Source organism: Cupressus sempervirens, chromosome 8 (genome assembly GCF_028749045.1).
Source record: "Cupressus sempervirens isolate cs-2001-9-10 chromosome 8, ASM2874904v1, whole genome shotgun sequence".
Taxonomy (NCBI): Eukaryota; Viridiplantae; Streptophyta; class Pinopsida; order Cupressales; family Cupressaceae; genus Cupressus; species Cupressus sempervirens.
In genome coordinates this window covers 659,764,119-659,788,055 of record NC_143125.1, presented here as the reverse complement: position 1 = coordinate 659,788,055, position 23,937 = coordinate 659,764,119, and the positions used below count along the sequence as shown (strand labels likewise).

At 32.9% G+C, this 23,937-nt stretch overlaps 1 protein-coding gene across 1 annotated transcript in view; it reads right to left on the bottom strand.

Moving 5' to 3' along the window:
• Positions 1–19,660: 19,660 nt before the first annotated feature.
• Positions 19,661–23,937, bottom strand: part of LOC149544175 (subtilisin-like protease SBT4.14) — a 65,336-nt gene continuing 61,059 nt past the window's right edge. The window contains exons 7-11 of the mRNA XM_089795926.1: positions 22,330–22,433; positions 21,846–22,073; positions 21,339–21,450; positions 21,032–21,245; positions 19,661–20,238 (exon numbers count right to left, since the gene is read on the bottom strand). Of these exons, the coding sequence (XP_089652052.1) occupies positions 19,661–20,238; positions 21,032–21,245; positions 21,339–21,450; positions 21,846–22,073; positions 22,330–22,433 (1,236 nt within the window). The remainder of the gene's footprint in view (positions 20,239–21,031; positions 21,246–21,338; positions 21,451–21,845; positions 22,074–22,329; positions 22,434–23,937) is intronic.

The window sequence follows — 23,937 nt, the reverse complement described above, 5'->3', positions numbered from 1 at the left end:
AAGTTTTGTCATACATTAGTCCCAAGACAAACAAAGCACTACAAAGAAGAAAACAACATGAGAAAAGATGCAAAGTTAAATCTTAAAAATTTTGCAAGTGTTTTTGAGCTAATTTTTAGTTGATGTTGAGTTAGGGAACTTCAATGGAATTAGAGTTATGTTGAAATCTTTAAGAGTCGAGTGTACAACTATATATGCACTAAGCATTTAATGCTAGGTTCTGAAAGAGTATAAGGTCAATTTTTTCATCATTTCTTGTCATTCAAATGTAAAGCAAGAATGAGAAGAGCACAGAAGTGATAGATGAACAATACTGAAGCTTTTGCATGGGAATTCGACAAGATCAAGCACCATTTTCATAGATCTAAGGTATTCTTCAAGTATTGAGCTGTGTAGTTATAAAGTTTTATATCTTTTGAAACCCTAGATTTACAAAATGGCATCTAGTTCTAAAAATCCTAAGGAAAAGGAAGGTTTTGAGGTTCAGTTAGTTAGCAATGAGGTTAAACAACCCAATTGTAGGCCAATTCTAGAAATAGCCTATAAGAACAACCCTGTCGACACACTCTCCATTATTCTACCCAAAGTTGTGATGGTGTAGGATGTGAGGAAGTGTTACAATTTTAAGGTAGGAGCAATAGGAGACCTAGAGATTTTTCAAGCATATGATAAATTGTATGATAACAAAGTGTTGAAGGAAGAATTTCAAATAGTTGAGAAAAAGGATTTAACCCATGCCTTACTTTTCCCCATAGTTTTCAAAACTGAGTGGATAAGAATTGTCCTAAGAAGAATACATAATGGTTGTTTATGGCTAGAAGTAGGACCCATCAAGATAATGAAGAGCATTGTGCATAGGGTTATAGGTTTTCTAACCCTAGATCAGTACAAGACCCTGCGAAGTGATTCCAAAGTAGCTATTGAAAAGAACATCGGGGCTAAATGGAACAAAAGGGGCATGACTATTGATACTATCATAGATCCCCTTCTGGATTTTGTAGTGAGAGTGATATCTCACAAGTTCTATCAATCAAGCAGATTGAATAGTGTTCCTTGCATTGCTATGGATGTGGCTTACAAACTTGTCAAGAAAGATCATACATACGATCTAGCAGAATTGTTGTTACAACAGATCATGGAGAATTTGGGAACAAAAAGATCAAAAGGTGCTCAGTGTAAGTTTGGATCAGTCCTAATCTGCATATTTTTCTATGTTTTGGAAGAATTTCCCTCTATTGGCAAAGTTAATTGGAAATCAAACAAGTTAGTTATTACTCAAATCAATGAGTACATTGAGCAAATGGGAGACAACTTTGAAGCTCAAATGACAAGTTATTATGAGGATTTCAAGAACTCCATGAAACAAAGGCTTAGGATACTAGTTTCCTTAGTGGATTAGCACATCAATGATATATTTTTTTTAGTTGATATCAATCTCACTCATATCCAAGCAGCAGTTCCAAGGGTTAGATGGCTAGGACCATTGGAATATGAGCTAGACATTAATGAAGCATCAACAGCAATCACAACATTTCTTATAGAGGAAATTGATAAGACTACCAAACCTTTTGGAACATATGATGTTGTGAAATCCAAAGTTGAAACGAAGTTGAAGATAGCCTCTATGATATAGAGGAAGGATAAATTGGTGAAGAAACTGAAGAAAAAATTTGGTGAAGGAATTGAAGGGGCTGCCAAAGAGGAAGAAGAAGAAGAAGATGAGAGTGAATAAGATGAATAGGGGCAAGGCCCACTACAGATTACACAAGGCTTAGGAGAGGACGAAGAAAACAAAGAAGGTGTTGAGGAAGAAGAAGTCAAGGAAGCACCAGCTCAAGCTAAGCCCAAGAAGAGAAAGGCCAAAGCTCAACCTATAGCCCAACCCAAAGCAAAGAAAGTTGCAAAGCCAAGCCAAGCCAAGCCAAAACCAATGACAAGAGCCACCACAAGAGCCTCACCTCAAAAGGCAAAGGAACAAGTTAAAGAGAAGAAGAAGGCTATTGAGCAGATTGGTCAAGTGCAAAAGAAACCAAGAAGAAAATATGTTTCATAACCAAAGTCAGATGATGAGGAGAAGCCAAAATCTGAGGACATCAGCCAGTTTAGATTGGTAAGCCATCCTCCTAAGTTAGTTATTGATAAAATCTATGATAATGTTTGAAAGAATGCAATTTTTTCTAATTTGAAAAGTATTGATTTTTAATAAACTAAGTAGAGAAGATCAGAATAAGGTAGAAGAATCAATATATGCCATGATGGCTGAATTCAAGAATATTCCTCTTGAATTGGACAATAAAATGGCCAAGGAGTTGTATGAAATTATTGATAATAAGTGGCATTATTGTTTGAAAATGGAAAAGGAAATAAGAGAATCCACTCTAGTACAAGTGATTCTAGAATTGACTAGACGTCAAGTTGCTAAGGCAAATAAGAAACATGGGGGCAAGTTTGCACCAAAATATAGAGTGTTCTACATCTTGCAAAACAAGATTGAAGACGTTGTCAATAAGTCCAAAAAATTGTGGAAGTCAATATATAACTTGACTACTAACAAAGATGTAAAAGAAGAGAAATAGAAGATAGAGGGATAGGATCAAGATGCAAATAAGGCTAAGACCAATGAGAAGGAGAAGGAAGAGAAACAAAAGGAGGAAAAGGAAATATAGAAAGGAGAAGAAGAGAAGAAAGATGAAGAGGAAAAAGAAAAAGGAGAAGACAAGGAGACAGAAAAAGGAGAGGAAATGGCAACAGCTAATCAATAGCAGTAGTAGCAAGAAGGAAAAAGTGTGCAAGACACACAACTACCACCTCCTAGCCCTCCTCACATCACCATCACATCTGTAGATACCATAACTATGAAGGATGTTCTTGAAAAATCTTGTCAAAATATCAATCCACTGACTGCAGAGGATCTCAAAAAGATCCTTGACCAATCCACACAAGAAGCAAAATTATGTACAAATCCTGTATTGGTCAGTGTGGATGACTTACAAAAGGTAGTAGTTGACTCAATTAGAGATAAGATGAATCCACAAGAACTACCTTCCATCATCTCTACAACTACTAGTGGTCAAATTTTAATGCTTCCATCATCAATTCAAATAGTTGATACATCTGGAACAGTTGACACCATACTATAGAGGCTGACTACTAAAGAAGGAAACGATACATCAATAGAGTAAACAAGATAGATTGCTACATCTGATCCTACAATACAAACACAAAGTACACCTCAAATAATTGTAATTGATTTAGGAAGATCAAAAGAAGACAAGGACCCACCAAAGGAAGAGGAGCAGGCCACTATACAACAATTAGTAGAACTACTAACTACTAGCACTCCTACAAAAGTTCTTCAGAAGCTAAGCACTGATGTAATGCAATTGCAAATTTCTGCACTAGGCTCAAGCTCAACAAAGGTAACAAGGGTACTTCACTATGGCGACCCTAAGTTAGATGAGGAGATAGTCATACCTAGTTATGAATCAAAAACAATAAGCATTGAGAAAATCACTAAAATGTAGGAAGCATTGAATAAGAGAAAAAGGCAAGAGATACTTAGGAAGGAGTATAAACAAAAGCAAGAATTACATGAGATCAAGGACATCTTTTTGGATGCCTTCAGCTTGCAAACACTAGATGAAACCAAGCCAATAATGGAACAACTATTAAACATTGTAGACCAAGTGACAAATGAAGACCAAGAAACCAATGTAAAACTCATGGAATGGTCTGCAAAGAAATTCCAAGGAAAAGTTAATGAGAAAATATCAAGTGAAATAACACTTTCATAGGTAGAATTGGCTAAAAAGATTGAAAAGTTAAAAATTGTACTTGAGAATGTATTCTCATTGTAAAAAAAGTTGTGTGATTTTTCATACTTCACATAGGAAATAAGTCGAAGAATAATGAGCTTGGAGAGAAATCTAAAGATTTCCAGCACTCAACTGCTAAAAGATCTAGCTCAAAGTGAGAAGCATTTTTCCCAAACGCTTCACACACAGAAAGAATTAGCTACACTAATAACTAAGGAGGCCAATATCAAGGCCAAACTAATGCAGATACAATCTTCCATTACCCCACATTTGGAAGTACTCCATAAAGAACAAGCCTATGCTGAGACTATTCTAAAGAAAGATCCTAATCTTTCTACTTTAGATGGACTTGTTCATCCTGCTGTAGAGATTGTCATTCAACATAAATCATTGGAAATTGCTTTGGAGAATTGGGATGCAGCTCTCAAGATGATTATGGAGGTAAAAAATACATTTTTTGGCAAAATATGGTCTTAACCCTTAGTAACCTTTGACATCAATGTCAAAAAGGGGGAGATAAAATAAAGGGGGATAAACAATGTCAAGGGTAAAGACATAATGTGTAAATAGAAAGGGAGAGATATAATATTTTGGGGGAGTTGTAAATAAGAATGGAAGGTAGTATAGAAAGCAAAAATAGAGGCATAGAGTATCAGATACATCAGCATGAAACAAATTTAGCACAAGAATTTTGGTTACAAGAATGGAAATGGCACGTCAGCTCAGGGGGAGTTATAAGATTTTTGAGGTATATTTTTCTTTACAAAATTTTGAACAAGTTTCTAAAATTTTGTACATATGTCGAGCAAGAGTAAATGATGTACTCATAAGATCAAGTATAATGTTTCGTTAAGTGTTTTTGACACTCATGTCAAAGGGGGAGATTGTTGGTGTCAGATTGGTTTTGACAATTGAGTGTCAACACACTTAACCAATTTACATATAAAAGCCAAGTACACTATATATACACTATTTTTGAGTTGACATAGAAGAATCTCGAAGGATATTAAGGATAAGAATGAATCTTTTATATTTCCTCTGCAATCAACATGCAACCAATAAGAAAAATGGAGAAGGCATGCGACCAATAAGAAAAGTGCAAGAAATGAGCAGGAAATAAAGATCTAATATGGATTGTAGATTCATACCTAACCCTAAGTCTTCAAAATCCTTAAAAGGAGGGAAAAACTTCATTGTATGTGAGGAGGAATGAAGTGTATGGTTAAATTATAGCAAAATTCGGAGGGAAGTGAGAAAAGACTTAGAGGAACAGAGTAGAATTGTAGCATCCAATTGAAGAAGAACAAAAGTATTAGAATATCGAACAAATATTAGATCTCAAAGGATCAAAATCAAAGAGAGCAGATCAAGTGCCTAATTTCAGCAATCAAGGATTGTAAGCTATCAGGCTTATTAATCTAATACTCTCTAGCAATTGTATTAGAAAGAAAATCCTATGTTGATAGGTTAGCTTAACAGCTAGGTTGTAGAACCTTTGACAAGGTAATAAAATCCTTTAACATGGTGACACTTCATGTAAAGTGTTTGTAAATCCTTTAAACAGGTCACTATTAATATAGTGTAAAGCCTTTAACAGGGTAGGCCTTTCACAAGGCAGACCATCAAAAGTTGTCAAATATTATTGCTACAGTGATATTTTGTGGGTATCATCCCCACCCCAATTTTACCTTCTCATTTTGGAGGGTTTCTGAGTTACCAAATTTGGTGTTATGTGTTTTGATGTATGCGTTTACTTTATGCTTGACTGATATGTTTACATTCATTCAATTTATTTTTAGTAAAAAGTTTTAAGGTTAAAGTGTGATACTTCTGATTCACCCCTCCTCTCAGAAGTATTCTTCCCATTTGATTATTCCAATAGGAAATTAACTCAAAATCAATCTACAACTCAAAAGCTACTCTGAAATCTAAAAGACTTATGCAACTGGTGATGAAATCTCTATTTCTCTTGGAATTTATTTGTTTCTACAAAAGGAGTGTGATAGTAATGGCATTTAAAACCAACAGCCTTTAAAACCTATCAATTCTCAAAAAGCTGGAAAAATCTTCACTTTTTCACCATTCATACATCCAACTCATATCACTTTTTTCCATCTTGGACATGGTCATTTTAAAACTATATTATTATTTTTAAAAATAGAGTTTGCAAAGTTGTGATCTCTTCTTTCTTATTGTTTCGACGTAGTTTTCTATCTTTCTTTCTCTTTGGCTGCAACCATGTGAAGAAGGGTATCTCAATTATTTCACCACTTTGCAACTCTATTTCCTTGTTGACTACATGGGCATGCAAATTAGTGATCTCTTCATTTCTACCTTGTTGCTTCCTCGCAACTCATTCACTATTTAGTTTATTAACTATTGCAAGCTAGCGAAACAACTATAAGGCAGCTTATCACAACATCACTGCTTTAGAAACTAACTACATCTTAACACTTGCAATGTTGTGATAGCTCAAACATTTACCTTATCACCTCTTTGAAACTCCTAGACACAAGGTTTATTTTAGCTGTATGATGTTGTGATGAATTGTTTTAATTGACTGCCACCTTGTTTTGCAGCCTCGTGACCATAGAGCTTAACTACTATTGTAATCGTGTGATGATGTGGTAACCACTTTAACTTTAACCTTTTCTTTATTTCACAGTCTCACATCTTCAAATCTTGACCACAACTTTATCCCCACAAAGATGCGATCATGAGAATTTCGCTACTTTGCCACTTTAACTAGAGGTTAGCCTTAACTTCTTGCGATGATGCAACTTCTCAAACCTTAATTGTCATGATTACTTTCCACACCTTTGCAACTTAACTTTCACTACAATTCAGACTCCTGGGACAATGCGATGACCACTTTCTTTAACTGTCAAATGCTCTTCGTAGTTTCACAACTCAAAATCATTGTGCATAGCTTAACTATGTGAAACTACGATCTATTAACTTTCACCGCTGCACAACTTTGATCTTAAGTTAGATTTAACCTCTTGCAAAGATGTGATGACTTAAATTATAACTCTCTTGGTTGTTTGTCACTGCCTTACAACTTAAAATATTTTCAGTGCTTTGTAACCCATGACATTGTGATAACCATTTGAAGTTAACTATTTCTTTCGATTGCAACCTTGCAAATTGGAATTTTAACTCATCTCTTAACCCTACAAAGCTGCAATTACATGATTTCACTGCTTTGTAACCATAACCCTGGGTGACTCTTAACCACTTGCGATGGAGCAATAACTTTGACTTAACTGTTGCTATTAACTTTTAGACCTTCATAACTTAGAAATTAGAGTTTAGTTGACTTCTTGCAATGAAGTGATGGTTCAAACTTTGACTACCATATTATGCTCTTTGCATCTTCACAACTTAAAAAACTTCAAGCCAAAATCACACCTCAATCATGCAATCTTCTGTGAATCACTCCTTTGCAACCCTAACTTGATAGTTAGTACTAACATATGCAATGTTGTGATGAGTGTTATCATGACTGTTTCACATCCTCACATCCTTGAAAATAGTTAGTGATCATAAAGGAGCGATGTTGTGATTGAAACACTTTCACAACATCACAACTTCAAAAGAACTTTAGAGGCATGAAATATAACATGACAATTAATTAAAGGACTTAGGGATATAAAAGAAAATAATGTATAACCAAAGATTTTTAACACATCCCTATTTATACTTGTGAGTCAATTTATGAAGAAATTAATGAAACATAAGAAATGACCATTGCCCTGAGTTTCTTCACGAGGGAAACACATTTTCAGAAATCCTAAGCAACTAAAACACAAATTTTTCCTTATTTTTTCAAAGGATAAGACAAAAAAAATTGCTAGGTGAAAACCAAGCCATCAAAGATCACCCAATCCAATGGATCAAGTGATCACATCACAACCAACTAAATGAAGAAGGTATGTAGGAACTATATACTTAATGATATATCTTACATCAGTTCCTAACATAAAATGTGTTAAAAGTTCATGTCTACATAAGAAAAGATGCATTAAGAATAGATCTATAAAGAGAAAAGTTAATGAGAATCATCTACAACATGAAGTATTGAGCATTAGTGATACAGACTGTATTGACTGAGCATTGTAGTATAGACTAAGATCTTATGTTAACTTATAACTAAGTATTTTTAAGCAAGCATGGAGATCAAGAAAGTTGTCATACACCTACCAAGTAGAAACACATTTATTCTAGACCTAAGTGGAAAATTGAAGGAAATTATCAAAATTGAGCATTCATTTCTACTTCATCCAATAAATTCAGAGTGCATAGACAATTTAGAGGTGATCAAGAAAATTTTTAGCAAAAAAAAGTAAATCAAAGTGCAACATTAACAAACTGATAAAATTCAGTAATTAGAACTTTGAATATCGAATTATTTGTTTTTAGAGGATATCATAGAAAAGTTAGTTTTCAAAAACCATAGTTTGAAATGGAAACTAAAAGTGAAATGTTGAAAGAGAGAAATGTACAAATCATGAGGAACGACTGGTATCTCCCACCCAATTTTAGGGATTGTGTGAACATTGAAGTAATTGAAGCTAAAATTGGTACCCTATCGTCAATTCCACCAAGGGTTTTGACAATTCAAGATGTGAGATCTTGTTACATATGCAAAATTGGAGAAACTAGAGATTTTGAGTTAAGGGAAACTTATAAGAAGTTGTTTAATAATGGAGTACTAAAGGATGACTACAAGATCGTTTCTAAGAAAGGGCTTACCCATGCCCTAGGTTTTCCAAAAGTTTTGAAAACACAATGGATATAGATTGTCCTAAGTCGTGTTCATGATATGAAGGTATGATTATAAGGAGGACTAGTCAAAATTAACAAGGCCATAGTATGTCAAGTTATTGGATACCCTACCATGGATAGACTGAAGAGCATAAGGTGTGCAATACAAAATGAGATTAAAATATCAACTAGAGCCAAGTGGAATAACCGAGGGATGTTAATTGATGAAATTGATGATCCTATGATTGAATTTGTAGTATGAGTAATTGCACACAAATTCTTTTAGTCTAGCAAAATGAATAGTGTGTCATGCGTTGCAATAGATCTAGGCTACAAAATTATCAAAAAGGAACATACTTATGACATTACTGAGCTGCAATTCCAACAACTAATAGAGAATTTAGGAGCAATAAGAAAAGAAAAGAACAAATCGTGTAAGTTTGGATCTTTGTTAGTTTGTATATTTTTCTATGTACATAACTCTTTTCCTACAGTCGATACAGTAGTATGGAGTAGGAATAGGCCAGCTATGGAATAGATAAATGACTTGATAAGTTAGTTGGAAGAAATTTTTGAAGCAATTTTGGATAACTATTTTGAGGAATTCAAAAATAAAATGATAAATTGAATGTGGATTCCCAAATTTATTGTAGATAAATACTTTGATGAGATGTCTTTCATGGTAGACATAGATTTTGTTTATGCATGGGTAGTAATACCTAGAATTTCATGGTTAAGGATAATGCCTTATGAGGTTAATGTTGATGAAGTCACAATAGAAATGACTGCACTTCTATCAGAAGATATTGGTGCAAATGTTGAGCCATTTGGCACACATGTTGCAGTAAAAGATTGAATGAATGTAGAGACAAGTGAGCCCAAGACAAATAAGGAAAGGAAGAAGGAAAGTGTTGAGGAAAAGGATAGTGAAGAAGGGGAAGGATCTAAACAATCAGCTAAAGCCGAGGAAGGAAAAGGCAAAGAGCTAGTTGTTGCTGAGCTTAAGGAAAATAAGAAAAATTGTTGATCTCAACATTAAAGATGCTCTCAGGAAAGGTGTGAGGAAGGTTTCTCTACATCAAAGCCTAAAAGAAGAAGAATAATGAGATCAAATACAATCCATCCCCCAGCTACCAAAACAAAAGAAAAATCTAGCAAAAAGGAAACATACTAGTTCACATAAGCATAACATTCCTAAGAAGCTAAAGAGAAAATCAGTTGCAGTAGAGGAAGAGGAAGGTGATGAAGAAATTGAGTCTAATGATCTGAGAAAATTTTAGATTGTGCTGAGATCGCCTCCAACAATTGTAGATAAGGCATGTCAAGAAATTACTGGACTAGCAAGCTTGATAAGGTTCGAAGACATCAATTTTGATTCCTTAAATAAAGAAGATCAACAAAAACTTGAAAAACCTTTGATAGAAATGATGATAGAATTCAAGTCTACACCTATAGAGTTAGGCAAAGGAATTCCAAATAAATTGTACAATAAGGTTGATGCTAAGTGGAAGTGGGCATTATCCACTGAAAGACAGATTGGGGAGACCACTTTAGCACAAATAATGCTAGATTTAGGGAAGACACATATGTCTATTGCCCTAAAAGATTTTGTGAAGAAATTCATGCCAAAAGAGAGGACATAAAAAATTTTGATGAATAAAGCTCATGAAGTTGAGAAAGAGAGTGTAAATATATGGAAGGAAGCATTTGAGTTGCTCAATCCATTGACTAATAAAGGAGATGAGGAAGAAGAGGAAAGAGATGGAGAAGTCAAAGAAGGAAGAAGATGTAGCAGAAGTAAAACTTGTTGAGGAAATTAGGAAACTAGTAGAATGATGTGAACAACAAGATGTTGTCACCATTGAACACAATGATGTTTCATCACTAGATGATCAAAATGTGTTAATAGAACAAGACCTAAAAATATTAAATATGATACATCTCTATCTAGCACTAATATAGTTTTGTTACAAATCATATATTATCCAAAGATTGAAAGTGCAAAGACTAGTAATTTTGAGGTTAGATTAGTTACTAAGGATACAAGTGCCAACTAGTAAGGCAAAGCTATAATTGTGTTTCCACAATTCACATGTATGCCTATATTTCAGACTAAGGTAAAGATAGTAGAAGTCAAGGGAACATAGTTGGCATAAGAGGATAAGAAACCAAAAGAGAAAGAAGATACACAGGCTCTTATACATTTTTCGAGTGAAAAACTATTAGAACCATTGACTGGAACACTTGAACAATAGGTGACACCTACTCAAGAGGTCAAACAACATGTATCTAGATAGATTAGGAAGGGTAAACAATTACAAATATCACTACCCAATGATACATCCCCACAATCTCATATTATGACTCAAACAAAAGAGATGACAGATGAGTTAGTAAGTCTAGATGAGGTAATCACTTTACCCATGTATGACTTAAACAACTAGACATTGGAGAAAATACAAGAATTGCAAAATTTGCTGAGCCACAAGGGAAAGAAATAGCAACTAAGGAGAGAATACAAAAATAAATAGATATTACATACTATTAAAGAGATTTTTGTTGATGCATTTGGAATCACTAACTTGAATAATTAGCATGAAATTTTGGATTAGTTCATTTGTATAATTGATAAGGTTCAATTAGAAGATATTGAGACCAATGATAAATTGATGCAATGGTCTAAAAGAAAAAATTGAGCACAAAGTTTTGGAGAAAGTCCCGCGATAACTTGTAAATAAAGAAGTAGAGCTTTCTAATTTAGTCACACATTTAGAAGAAAATTTGAAGACTATCCATTCTTTGTATATGAAGCTTTGTGATGTTGAGTTCTTCACATTGGAGAATCAACAATCTATTGATTTAATACATACTAACATATGAGGGCTTGTAATTTATCATTGGGCATGAACACAAGTTCAATCTCACTCTCATATCATAAGTTAACATTTGGTCAGTAGAGGATAGTTGAGCTCATGGTTTGAGACAGGGAAATGCATAGCATAACAAGGGGGGAATTATAATAACAAGGGATAAATATACTACATATATGTCATAGAAATTAGAGACAGATTCATCATATGGAACAACATTCAAAAATCTAGATTGTAGATCTAAATTATAGTATCAGGGGGAGTATTATTGCATGGAATGATAATTCATGAGAAAGTTTTTTAGCCACTAATGTCAAAGGGGGAGATTTTTGATCTCTATGCCTAAGTTTCCTATTGGTGTTCAAACACTTAGTCATTTACTAGGCAAGGTTGGATGGTCATCACTCCCACTGAGTCATCTAGTAAAGACCAAGTACATACAAACTTATTTTTGAGCACATCAAAGATTGCCAAGAACACTAGTTGAGACTGAGTGCATATATAAGCTGAGCTTACACAGTTGAGACCGAGTAAAATTGTAAGATAATTTTTGTTGATGAACAAAATAGATCAAGTGTGTAGAAGACGAGTGCTAGAAAGAATGTTATGAGTTGTGACTGAGTGTCAGAACATTCAGAGGTCGAGTAAACCATTTTTTGTCATATGAGTTTGTAATTGCACAGTCACCTATGTAAAAAAAAGAAGAATCTGACTTCTCTACAACATTTACTGATTGTAGAGATAGTTAAGATGGAGTTTATGTGTGTTTACAAAAGCTATTGATCTCGAGGACAACATATCAACCAATCAGAAAATCAAAAGGGAAATGACAAAATGGATGAACTATGAACCATTGATAATGATCCAAAACTTTCAAAGATCATCTATTTAATGAGGGCTCTAACCCTAAGATAAAAAGCTATGTAAGAAAGAACTGTGAATGAGCGATCAATAATGAATGGGTGAATGTGCAAGTGAAGGAGCGAACAAGGACAAAACAAAGCAAGGAAGACCAAGTCTAAAAGGAGACCAAATAGAGTGATCTAAGAAGTGAAGGGAAGAATGGAGATATTAGATTAAGAGATCATAATGAGACATTGAATAAAGGAGATCTGAAATAAGCTTTTAGAGAAAATAGAGGGTCAAGTATTGAATCAGTTTTAACAGATAGAGTTAGGTAAAATATCTTAACAGAGCAATCCTAATAGATCTATTTAGAATCTCCTAATAGAGTCCTTACTTGGTGGTAAGGGTAAAATCTTTTAATAGGGTAAGACCTAATAGTCCTAAATCTTTTAACAGGGTAGACCCTTCACTAGGTAGATCATCTATTATGATCAACATTGTGCTAGAAATATAAGAGGAGTAACTAAGAGGGGAAGTGTGAATTAGTTACTACTAAAATAAATCCTAGATCCCTTAGATGTCAGTACAAAATAATTCTACTGATGTTCAACAAACAAAGGAATGTTGTAACTCGATAAATACTAAATATGCTTGGCAAATACTTAACATAAAAATCTTTAGATGTTATTTGTGATTATCATTACTTTAACTTAGTGGTAAACACATAAAAGAAAATAGCATGAACACATTTAACACCAAAATTTAACGTGGAAACCCAATTTGGAAAAAACCACCAATTGCAACTAGTTACTGTTTTCACTCTTCTGAAGTGAGCCCTACTAGGAGCCAACCATGTTAAAGGTTACAAAAAACACTGTTAGGTGTGACCCTATTAGAGGATTTAATCACCCTATTAGGAGTGGCCTTATTAGAGGTCTTTAGACAATTCAATATAACTTACACCTTGTTAGAGGATTTATAAATTGATGTTAAGCCAACTTTGGTAAGAGATTTAGATCACTACTATAATGATTAGAAAGTAACAATCACATGACCTAATTTTGATGCAATTGAATTACTAATTATAGATCTCAATTCTAGCTTATACTTGATCCTTCCTGATTGAATATATCTTTTTTGCTCCACAAGGATATTCTGCTTATCCTTCTGATTTGCTTCTTCTTGACATAATCAAATCTTCAACATAGTTTCTTCCATTTCATATCTATATTTCTAATCCTCAACTTGACCTTATACTTATATCTTTCATATTGTCAAGTCAGCTCAAATAAAAATTAGAATAATTAAGATTCATCTTCTCAGTCGGCTAGAACCAACAATCAAATCAATTGAACTCAATATGCCAAAATAAGAAAATCCTTCATTAGCCAATTCTGCTTGGTAGACACTAACTCAAAAATGATTTCCTTGTGTTAACCAAATGAACTCAATTAACACTGCATATTTACAAAGTTCCTTTGGTAACCGAGTGAGCTTAGTTAACACAAGTTCCATCCAACATTTCCTTCATTAATCGAGTGAGCTCAGTTAACACTCATCTTCTGCAAACTTTCCTTTGGCATCTGAGTGAACTTGGTAGATACTGTCTTCTGAACTAGGCAAACTCAAGAATGCCCAATGGACATAGAATACTGTCTTCACTGCCCAACTGAGCTCGACATACACTGACTGATAATGATATGACATTTTGTGTAACATTAAAGACAATACACAATTAATCAATTGTTTCAACACATTGTAATCCTAACAAGTTAACTTTATTGTTGCAACAATGAAGATTTGTGGGTTTCATCCCCACCCAATTTTACCTTTGCATTTAAGTGTTGTTGGGTAACCAAATCATTTATGTTATGTGTTGGAACTTTTCATGGATGTTATGTTTTAATTTCATTTCAACATTACAGTTTTGATGATCTAGATCTAAGATATGAGATGAATTAGGTGTGAAATTAGTAAAAAAAAATTGCAAGTATAAGTTTAAGATCCTGATTCACCCCCCCTCTTAGTATTTTGTTTCCCATTAAATCCTTCCAACAATTAGACCTTGTGAAATTTCTCTAGGACAATATCATGACACATAGATGTCCATTTCATATGCAACTATACAATGAGTATTAAAAAATTGGACATTGGTTTCTTACTCAACCACCTTTGATCACTTAACATAACACTCACTAGTTGAATAAACACCATTAAAATCGAAATCCAACCCTTCTATGTGCAAGGAACCTATTTGACATAATTTGGCTGTCCACTCTTCATTATCAACACCTATAATCACTTTTCTCCTCCCTATGTTGCACACTTCATTGTTTAGAATTTCTCAAGGAAGAATATTTGTAGCCTTCATTACATCTCTATGCCCTCATTCTTTTCTTCATTACTTGGTTGCTAGTTTTTCAAAGAAAATGTTCATTCCTATTTTGATAGTACTACAAACTTTATTTCTATGCAAATTTTCTCATTGCTCTTTGGTAAATATTTTGGTGACTACCTAGTATCCTTTTATCTAAAATAATAGAGCAGACAAGACTAGTAGTACTAGTATCCTTAAAACAACCAATATCTATATTTTAAAGCCCCAAAATATTTTATGTTTAGGGAAAATAATCTAATAGTTACGAGATGTATTGAGATAATACAATATTATATTTTAATTATATATTACAACATTATTAGTTATAGCTTCAAAATCTTAAGTGCTTAGGTTTACTAATGATAAAATGAAATGAATTAAATAGAATAACTCACATCTCAAAAATAAAAAAATCACGGGATACTACATGTACACATCAATATAATGACTTAATGAAAAATAATGGGTATAACTTTTTGGTATTTAATCACAACTAAACAAAACCATACTAATGTGGCACTACATTTGATGACGTGGACGCAACACCTTATGAAGATCAATAAATTTACCAAGTAAGTTGCTATTACAATCTAAGCTATTCAAAATGGCACAACGTTGTTTGAGTTTAAGATCTATAGATTTAGGGGGCAAGTTTATTAGTCCTCTTCTTTATCACTTTTGAGCTTAACACATGTTTACAAAATGTTCAATATTCTCCTCCTCGTTTCTAATTAAGATAAATGCCAATTCTTTAGTAATAAGAAGAGTACTAACCAAATAGAAAAAATAATAGCTCACATTACACCAAGATTTAAGAAAAATTACCATCCTTTGGGATTGAGTTTATCCAAAATTACCTTTAGGTAGTAGGTTTCTACACATTTGACTAGTATAACCCATAATAGAGTGTTGAGTTTTCCAAAGTTGTTTGTGAGTCTATAGTGCTTAGATTTGAATTTAATGTCAAAAAATATTTATAATTAATTAATTAAGTGGTCTCAATTTTAATAATATCTTACATAATTTTATTATTTAACTTAATTATAAAATAAAAAGTAATAAATAATTAATATCAGTTTGCTTGTAACCTTTTGAGAAACTTCCCTAAGATCTTTGTAAGGTCACGGTTTGAATTGTAGGAATCATGACATCACAATCTTCTTAAGAACCAATTAAATTTATAGATTTTTGAAGTTTATTTAAGTTTTGTAAAGTTTTATAATTTCAATATATTTTAAAAATTTAAATAATACGATTTTTTGAGAATCCTATTTATTGTGAGTCAAAAAGACAATAAACAAATTAGATTTTATTTTCAAAAAAATAATAAAATTAAACACAATTGTTCCAAAAGGTACAAATGACAGTAATTAATGCTTTATTAATAAATCTGAAACTGTGTCATTTCATCCATTTTAAATAAAGTTGTGTTTAAAGGCTACTGATAAATTTTAAATAATTGATAATTTGTTGTACACCAACCCAAATTTGACAAATGTATTATTTTTGTTTGTTTAAACATGTATTTAAAATACATTAATTCTAATGGGGTTGATATTTGTTGTTTGAATTTTTTTTAATATTGGTCAGTAAATGAATCACATTTAAAACTAACCAGTTTAAACTTCCAAGATTGTGATTAGGTTTTAAATAAATAAAATTGTAAGTTTATATTTATTATTGAAAATATTGTTCACATTTCAATTTCTAAGTCATGTAGAATTTTTAATTTTTTTTTAAAGAACCAATTAAATTTATAGATTTTTGAAGCTTATTCAAGTTTTTGTAAAATTTTATAACTTCAATATAATTTTAAAATTTAAATAATATTATTTTTTGAGAATCCTATTTACTGTGAGTCAAAAAGGCAATGAAAAAATTAGATTTTATTTGTGAAAAATTAATAAAATTAAACATAATTGTTCCAAAAGGTACAAAGGACAGTAATTAATGTTTTATTATTAAATCTGAAATTGTGTCGTCTCATCCATTTTAAATAAAGTTAGTGTTCAAAGGCTATCGATAACTTTTAAATAATTGATAATTTGTTGTAGACCAACCCAAATTTGGTGAATGTATTGTTTTCGTCTATTTAAAAATGTATTTAAAATACATTAATTCTAATGGGGTTGATATTTATTGTTTGAATCTTTTTTTAAATATTGGTCTATAAATGAATCACATTTAAAACTAACTGGTTTAAACTTCTAAGTTTGTATTTAGGTAAAATTAAAGTGGATTTTAAATAAATAAAGTTGTAAGTTTATATTTATTATTGAAAATATTGTTCACATTTTAATTTCTAAATCATGTAGAATTTTTAACTATTTATGAAATTTAACTATTATTATTTATGACAAATGTTTTAGATATCTTAATTTTTTTATTGGTAGTGTAAGAGTTTAAAAAAATTAATGATGATTTTAATTAGGATTTTTTTTAGTATGAATACTTTTAATATTTTTTTCTAAGTTAACTAAGTTATTTAATGGATAGAATTCCTCAATTAGTTCTTCATTCTATACTATTTGTGAGTCTTTTGTCGAAATAAACTATTAGCAAAAAAATACTTGTGCCAACTATTAAACCACAAGAAACTACTTTGTCTATTTTATGTTGTTACATTTGCTATCTACTAAATGTATTAACTCTATGTAATCGAAAATTTGTCAAAGAAATTACTAGCAGTTATCACAGGTAACTTTACACACTCTAAGTTTTTTAACATTGCATATAACTTCCATGTTTTTATTTTAGTGTCGTTCTATACAACTTAACTACTATTAGCCACTATTTAGGTAGTAAGGGAAAATGCAACTTGATTCATGATGCATATAAGGGTCAAAATATGGTAACTATATATATTGTTCTGGCCTTTAGGAGCCAAAATGGTACCTATTGTTCAAGTTTATAGGTAGTTGACACAAACATAATATGATTCATTATATTTCCTTGATTTATATTTCAAATCTAAATTACATAATATCATATATTTCTCAGTCTTCTCAAATATACATAAATTTAACATATACATAATTTCAAATGTAATCATGGCACAAATTTAAAGAAGGAAGTTTTGCTATTTTGTAAATCTTCGTCATGTATAATTCCCATTTATTTCAATTCTTTCCTCTAATGCACTCACAATTGTGATCAATAGTTATTTAACTACATTCTCACATCTTCAAATGATCTATTTGCACCTTCAATTCAATTCTTCATTTCCCCAACCCAAAACAATCCACAACCACACATATGGCAAGAACTTTGGCACTTGCACCCCTTGTGTATTTGTAACTCTACAACTGGAATTCAATGTGCTTGTCATTTCAGAGGTGCAAGATCCTCCCTTTTTGACATTCACAGTTTTGGTGAGAGTCACTCCTCACCCTGTTCCTAGGATTGGTCCAAATCTAATACATTTATAATATCTATTTGATCATCAACCATTCAAATCTTTTACTTTGTGTCAATGATATTTATGGATGGTTACATAATATTTTGTAAGTAACAATTTGATCTTGTTCTGAAAATACATTGCATCGATTCATTTGTGCATTATGCACAGAAATTTCATGACCATAATTAATCGAGGAGTCGTCCAAGTGTCCTACGAGTTATGGGGTTGAATTATCTATAGTTAGAGATCTCATTATTGTGCAAGGATTTCAAAACAAAACTCCTATTGTGTGAGAGTTTCCTAGAAGTATTATATTGACACATCTTGTCGTACAAAGGAGAAAAAGGTTTTTTCATATGGGAAATATTTTAACCATATAAGGTAGAGAAATTTTCCTATTAGTAAAAGTCAAGGCACTTACAGGTACATTTGACGTAGGTGGTGAGAGCCAAGGGACCTATAAGTGGTTTATCGTACAAGTGGCCTTATTATGTGATGATTGTATTGTGACTTATCTAATGGGTGAGACTAGTGTGATACTAGTGGAAAGGTGGTGCTATAGGGTCAACCCCACATTGTGAACATTACATTGGATTTACAATCTTTTCTCACCCTTTTATTTTTGGCATTTTCCTAAAATATTTTCCCTATTTGAAGAACAACTCAATGACCTTCATATTTACTGGACTACATAAATTTATAAATATTCTTTTTTTTAGCTATACCCATTAAAAAATAATATTATACTACTATTGATGGTTGTGATATTACTATTTCTTTCTCTACTAATGAGAGAGCTCATGCTCTCATAGATATTTAATTTATAGATCAAGCAACACAAATCAATAAGGTGACATGGGAGTTTCAATAGATCTAGGCCCCCGCATGATTGGAAAAGTTTTCTTTGCACTACGAGTTGTATTTTTTTCAAAAAGGGAGTTTTATTCACAATCAAAGTCATTTTTTGCATCTAACCTAGTGTAAGAGTTGATCTTCTTCATTATGTGGCAAGTGCAATAGGAGATCTACTTGGCCCTCCTTTGTTTAGGGTGGCATGCACACTAGCACAAATGTTCCTCCACTATATAATTAGGGGACACTTTTGTCTTTTGTTGTTAATGACTCTTGTGATAGATGGATGACTCCTAATTGTCCTTTAGAGTAACCCACGTATTGACTACTCCACCTTGGAAATTATCCACAACCTCTTTAAAATTGTCCAATTGTACATGCTTAGTTGGATAATAATTTTTGATATCTATTTTTTTCATAACATTTGACTAGATTTCCATATATATGCACCAATCCCTTTAATAGATCAATACACAAATAACAAAGTTTATTGCAAATATTTATATCTAATCCATATACATACATACATTTGTAACAAAAATCATAAATTATTGTAAGAGGATATATTTGCATGAATAAAAATCAATCTAAATTGGATTCACCCTTTGTTACCCAATATCAAGATAAATGATAAATAATAACAAATCTCTACAAAACAGAATGATCCATCATCCATGTCTTATAAAAGAGGAAAAAACGAAAAGAAAGGAAAGATTACGAACCATTAGTAGAGCTAATGGTTGAACTGGGATACCATGCTCCTAAGAGAAGGGGAATATACAACAATTGGACTTCTTACACTGTAATTTCCACAGTTCCATGTTAATGCACCAGCTAGCATGGTTTCCCCAGGTAGACCTCCACCGCTAACTTTGAGCTTAAAAGACAACTTTTGGTTGACGGAAGTGAAAGATAGGGTATTTGGTGTTACCTTCACATCCACGCCAAAGGGTTCAATTATCTGAGACTGGTATGTACAATCTGCAGGCCCTACATTAGTTACTCTTCTGGGAAATTTAACAGAATATGACGTGTTTTCCTTAGCAAGAACCATCATGGAAGGATAGTTGAGTTGCCTCACTCCTCTAAGCTTGTTCTTAGTTACATTTTCGGGGCAGACACTATTGTCTCCTGTTACTAATCGCAATGCTGTAGTGTTGTAACCTTGGCTGCACATCATGTTGATGTAATCATTCACATCTGCATCATATACAAGCCCTGGGTCCATAGCCCTCACTGGGTCAATGAGGCCAGACCCATATGCAAATTCTGCATCTTCATTGCCATCGATCTTATCATCCAAAGGATGAGCTGCAAAATATATCGTCGGTTAGAAATAAATAGGCTACAACATAATTTGTCTAAATTTACACATATGATTGACTAATTTACATTTCAAATCACATTTTATGATCCATCAAATAGTGAATAACAAGATCAAAACCCAAGATTTTTTTACATGATAACCCTAATTATAGGATGGAGGAAAGATGCAACATAATTACTTTGATCAACATTTGAAAGAAGAGAAGCAACTATTGGTGATTGTAGATTACAGTAGCCCATGACATTGATATGTACTATGACCATAAAAATGATTTTACTTATTCTTGAATACCATTTTGTTCTATTTTGGTTCGAGTTCAAGAACACTTAAATTCCTACTTTTCAAAAAAAAATTAATCTCTTTTATTTGCCATCCTAATTACAAAAACTTGAAAAGCTCAAGAATTCTGCATTTCAGATCCCCCTGCTATTCCTACTTGAATTGTTACAATGCTTTTCAAGGAAGCTATGAACTCTATTTGTGTAACTGTTGGAGATCCCAAATCCATTTGCCCTCATTGCTAGTAAATGAAATCTAAGAAAACTTTAAAATGTGAGCTTAGTTTACAGAATAAAACTCATCATTACCCACAGCTTTGGTTCAAATTCTTTGGACTGTAATTAGGAAAATATTAATTGAATCTCTCAGACTATTGAACTGAATCTCTCTAAGGATGAGATTTGTCTGTAATCTCGTTTTTATCAAATTAGCTAGGTAGAGTATATAGTTCTTTGATTTATACTAGAAAATAATCTGTATTGAAAAGTGATATGATACCTGTGGTCATGAGAGCTGACTTAATAGCAGCAGGAGACCAATCAGGATGAAATGACTTGACGTAGGCTGCAGCTGCTGTGGCATGAGGACATGACATGGATGTTCCAGAAATCATGTTAAAATTCACAAACCTTGTATCCCCTGAGTTACTTATGACTGGTGCAACCTTGGACCATGCAGCCAGGATATTCACTCCAGGGGCAGTAATGTCAGGCTTGTGGCAGTAAAATGAAATCAATTAGTTCTTGTAATCACACAACACGTTAAGCAGAGCATCCGACTGTCAGTCAGGGTTCAAGAATGTCACCTTGAGTAAATTTTCTGTAACTGGACTTGGACCTCTGGATGAAAAATGGGCCACTATGGGTGCAACTGCACCATTGGGAGTAATAGTCCTCAATAGTTTTGCAAGAGGTGAGCTGCAATAGAATACAGAAATGATTCCAAATTAAAATGAAGGAGGGAGGTTCATTATTGCAACAAAAGCTTATAAGTTATAATGCAACGCCAACCTTTTGTAACTCTGTTTAGAAATTTCTCAAAACTTCAGTGACCAATAAGTTTAGACATTGGGAGACTTTATTCAGATAGGACATTATAACTTTGCATACATGCCAGTAAATTTGGCTATACCAACAAGATTATCATTTGATTGCATCCAAAAACTAATTATAGAGTGTTGCTGTTAAATTCATGAGTTGGCATGTTAAATCCTGGCACTTTTTAGGGATGAATTAAAATTATACTTCTTTTGGAGGCATTAAAGACATATCCTTGCCCAAGTTTGTCTAACATGATTAAGTAATCAAATTACCTTGTGGAGTTGATGTAGGACTTTATCTTGTTTGTTTCTGCAGTTGATAACAATGTTGCAGGAAGAACATACTTTCTTGCTACTTCAGTGTTTTCATTAATGTGATCTGAACTAAGTATGACACCAGCACCTCCAGCTGAGATCACTGCTAAATTATCATCTGCTTCATCACAAAGCACTATCTTTCCTTTCACTTTTTCATGATCCAAAGAATCTGCAAAACATTGTCTGAGGAGTACATACAGTAAAATCTAGAATTTTGTTTTTAGAAAAGTTATATACCAGTGGGTTCAAAATATTTTTAGACAAGCGTAAAGGGAAAGTGTTCCCATTTTCTTTTTCAAATATTTCCCCATTTTCTCGAGGATCAATTTATCATATATTTAACATCACTAATGATTCTAGAAATAATACATTGCTTTCTATAAAGCATTGAAGAAAATAAAATGTTTATTTATGGAGATTTGAAAGAAAACTATTGCACCTTGCCTCTTCAGAAGAGTGTCCTCCAGAAATATTGGCGGCATTCCCGGCATATACTAAAGGATACCATTGCTCTTCCATGGAAAATGTGTTTATAGCTATTCCCTATTATAAAACCAAATTTGTTAGTCCAAGGTAAGCTTACAAATATAGTTTGTTTCTAGGTAAGTAGCATATTTATGTAGAAGATACTCATATATAGCTGAATTTAAAATATTTTTAATATTGTTTAAAAAATTTAAAAACAACATTTTATAGTTAAAGGAAATGTTATGTCTGATTGGATAAGGAAGGATAAGACTATGACTACAAGTAAAACATTCTAAAAATGAATTGAATTTATATTTTTCCAAATTTTGAAGAGAATCTCCACCTTCAAAGCTGTCATTCTAGGTGTATTTGAAAGGGAGACAACCTCTATCAAAACCATTTTCCATGAAAGAGAAGTAACTTTAAGAAGGCTTAAAGAAATTATAAATCTAATTCCAAGCTTCTTAAGCTGTAGTGCAAGACTAAAAACGATGCTGGAGTCTCTAATCATCCACAAAATTGACAATAATAATCGAGGACTCTTAGATGCTGCAATAAGTGAGAGCTAAGTGAAAGGCCTTTAATAAACTGTGCCATGACTGACTGTAACTAAATTACTTAATCTTCAAAAACATTATAATATAGAGTGTTTTTCTTATTTCACTGGGGGAAGAAACCCAATAACTGACAGGGGGCCCAATAACCGTGATAGTTTTGTAATAGACACCTCGCAAGTACCACTCTTAAAAGAGCCCCAAAAAGTGAAAAACACATGTACTAATAGTTGATCACACATGTACTAATAGTTGATTGTTGTTTATCTTTTTTGGTTGGTGATTGACCAATTTGTGCACTACTATTGGGACATTTCATAAAGACTATTGGGACATTTAACCACAAGTAGTGGCGTTTTTTGAGTGAGCGACTATTGGTGCATGAACATAGAGGGTATCGGGTTAGCATTTTGAAATGGCACTTTTTGATCACTCTGCGCTCCATGATCCCTACAGAGAGGTCCGTGATTACACAAAAGCTGAAACCTTAGCTTTACGGAGGTGCACCAAAAAAACCGGCAAAACCCGACTTATGGTTTAGGAGTTCTAGGTGCAGCAGTTAGCCTGGACGGCTATTGGGTCTTTTCCCCTATCCCTTGAAAATAAATAAATGATGAAATGAAGGAGGTGCCTTTTAAGCCTACAAGTAAAAAAAGACCGGAGATAGAGGGGACTGGGTGTATGCTACAGAGGTGTAGATAATCAGAAAACATCTTGTTTTGACTTTAAATAACTCAAACAAGTAGAAATCTGTAAAAGAAAACAAAGAGGGTGGATGTGAAGAAGTAACCAGACAAGGACAATATAGAGATACAATCTCCTTAGAGGAGACGACAACCGTTTGCTTGGATTTCAGCATACATGTTTGAACACTGTTAAGTGGCAACCATCGGTAGTGAGATGTCCCATATTAGAGGAAGGCCAAGAAAGCTAGCATTGAAAAACAGGGTAGGCCGTATCTTCTGAAGTGAGGTCCACTGTGACTTTACACGAGTCTGGAAGGAAGCCCTAACCAGCTATATAAC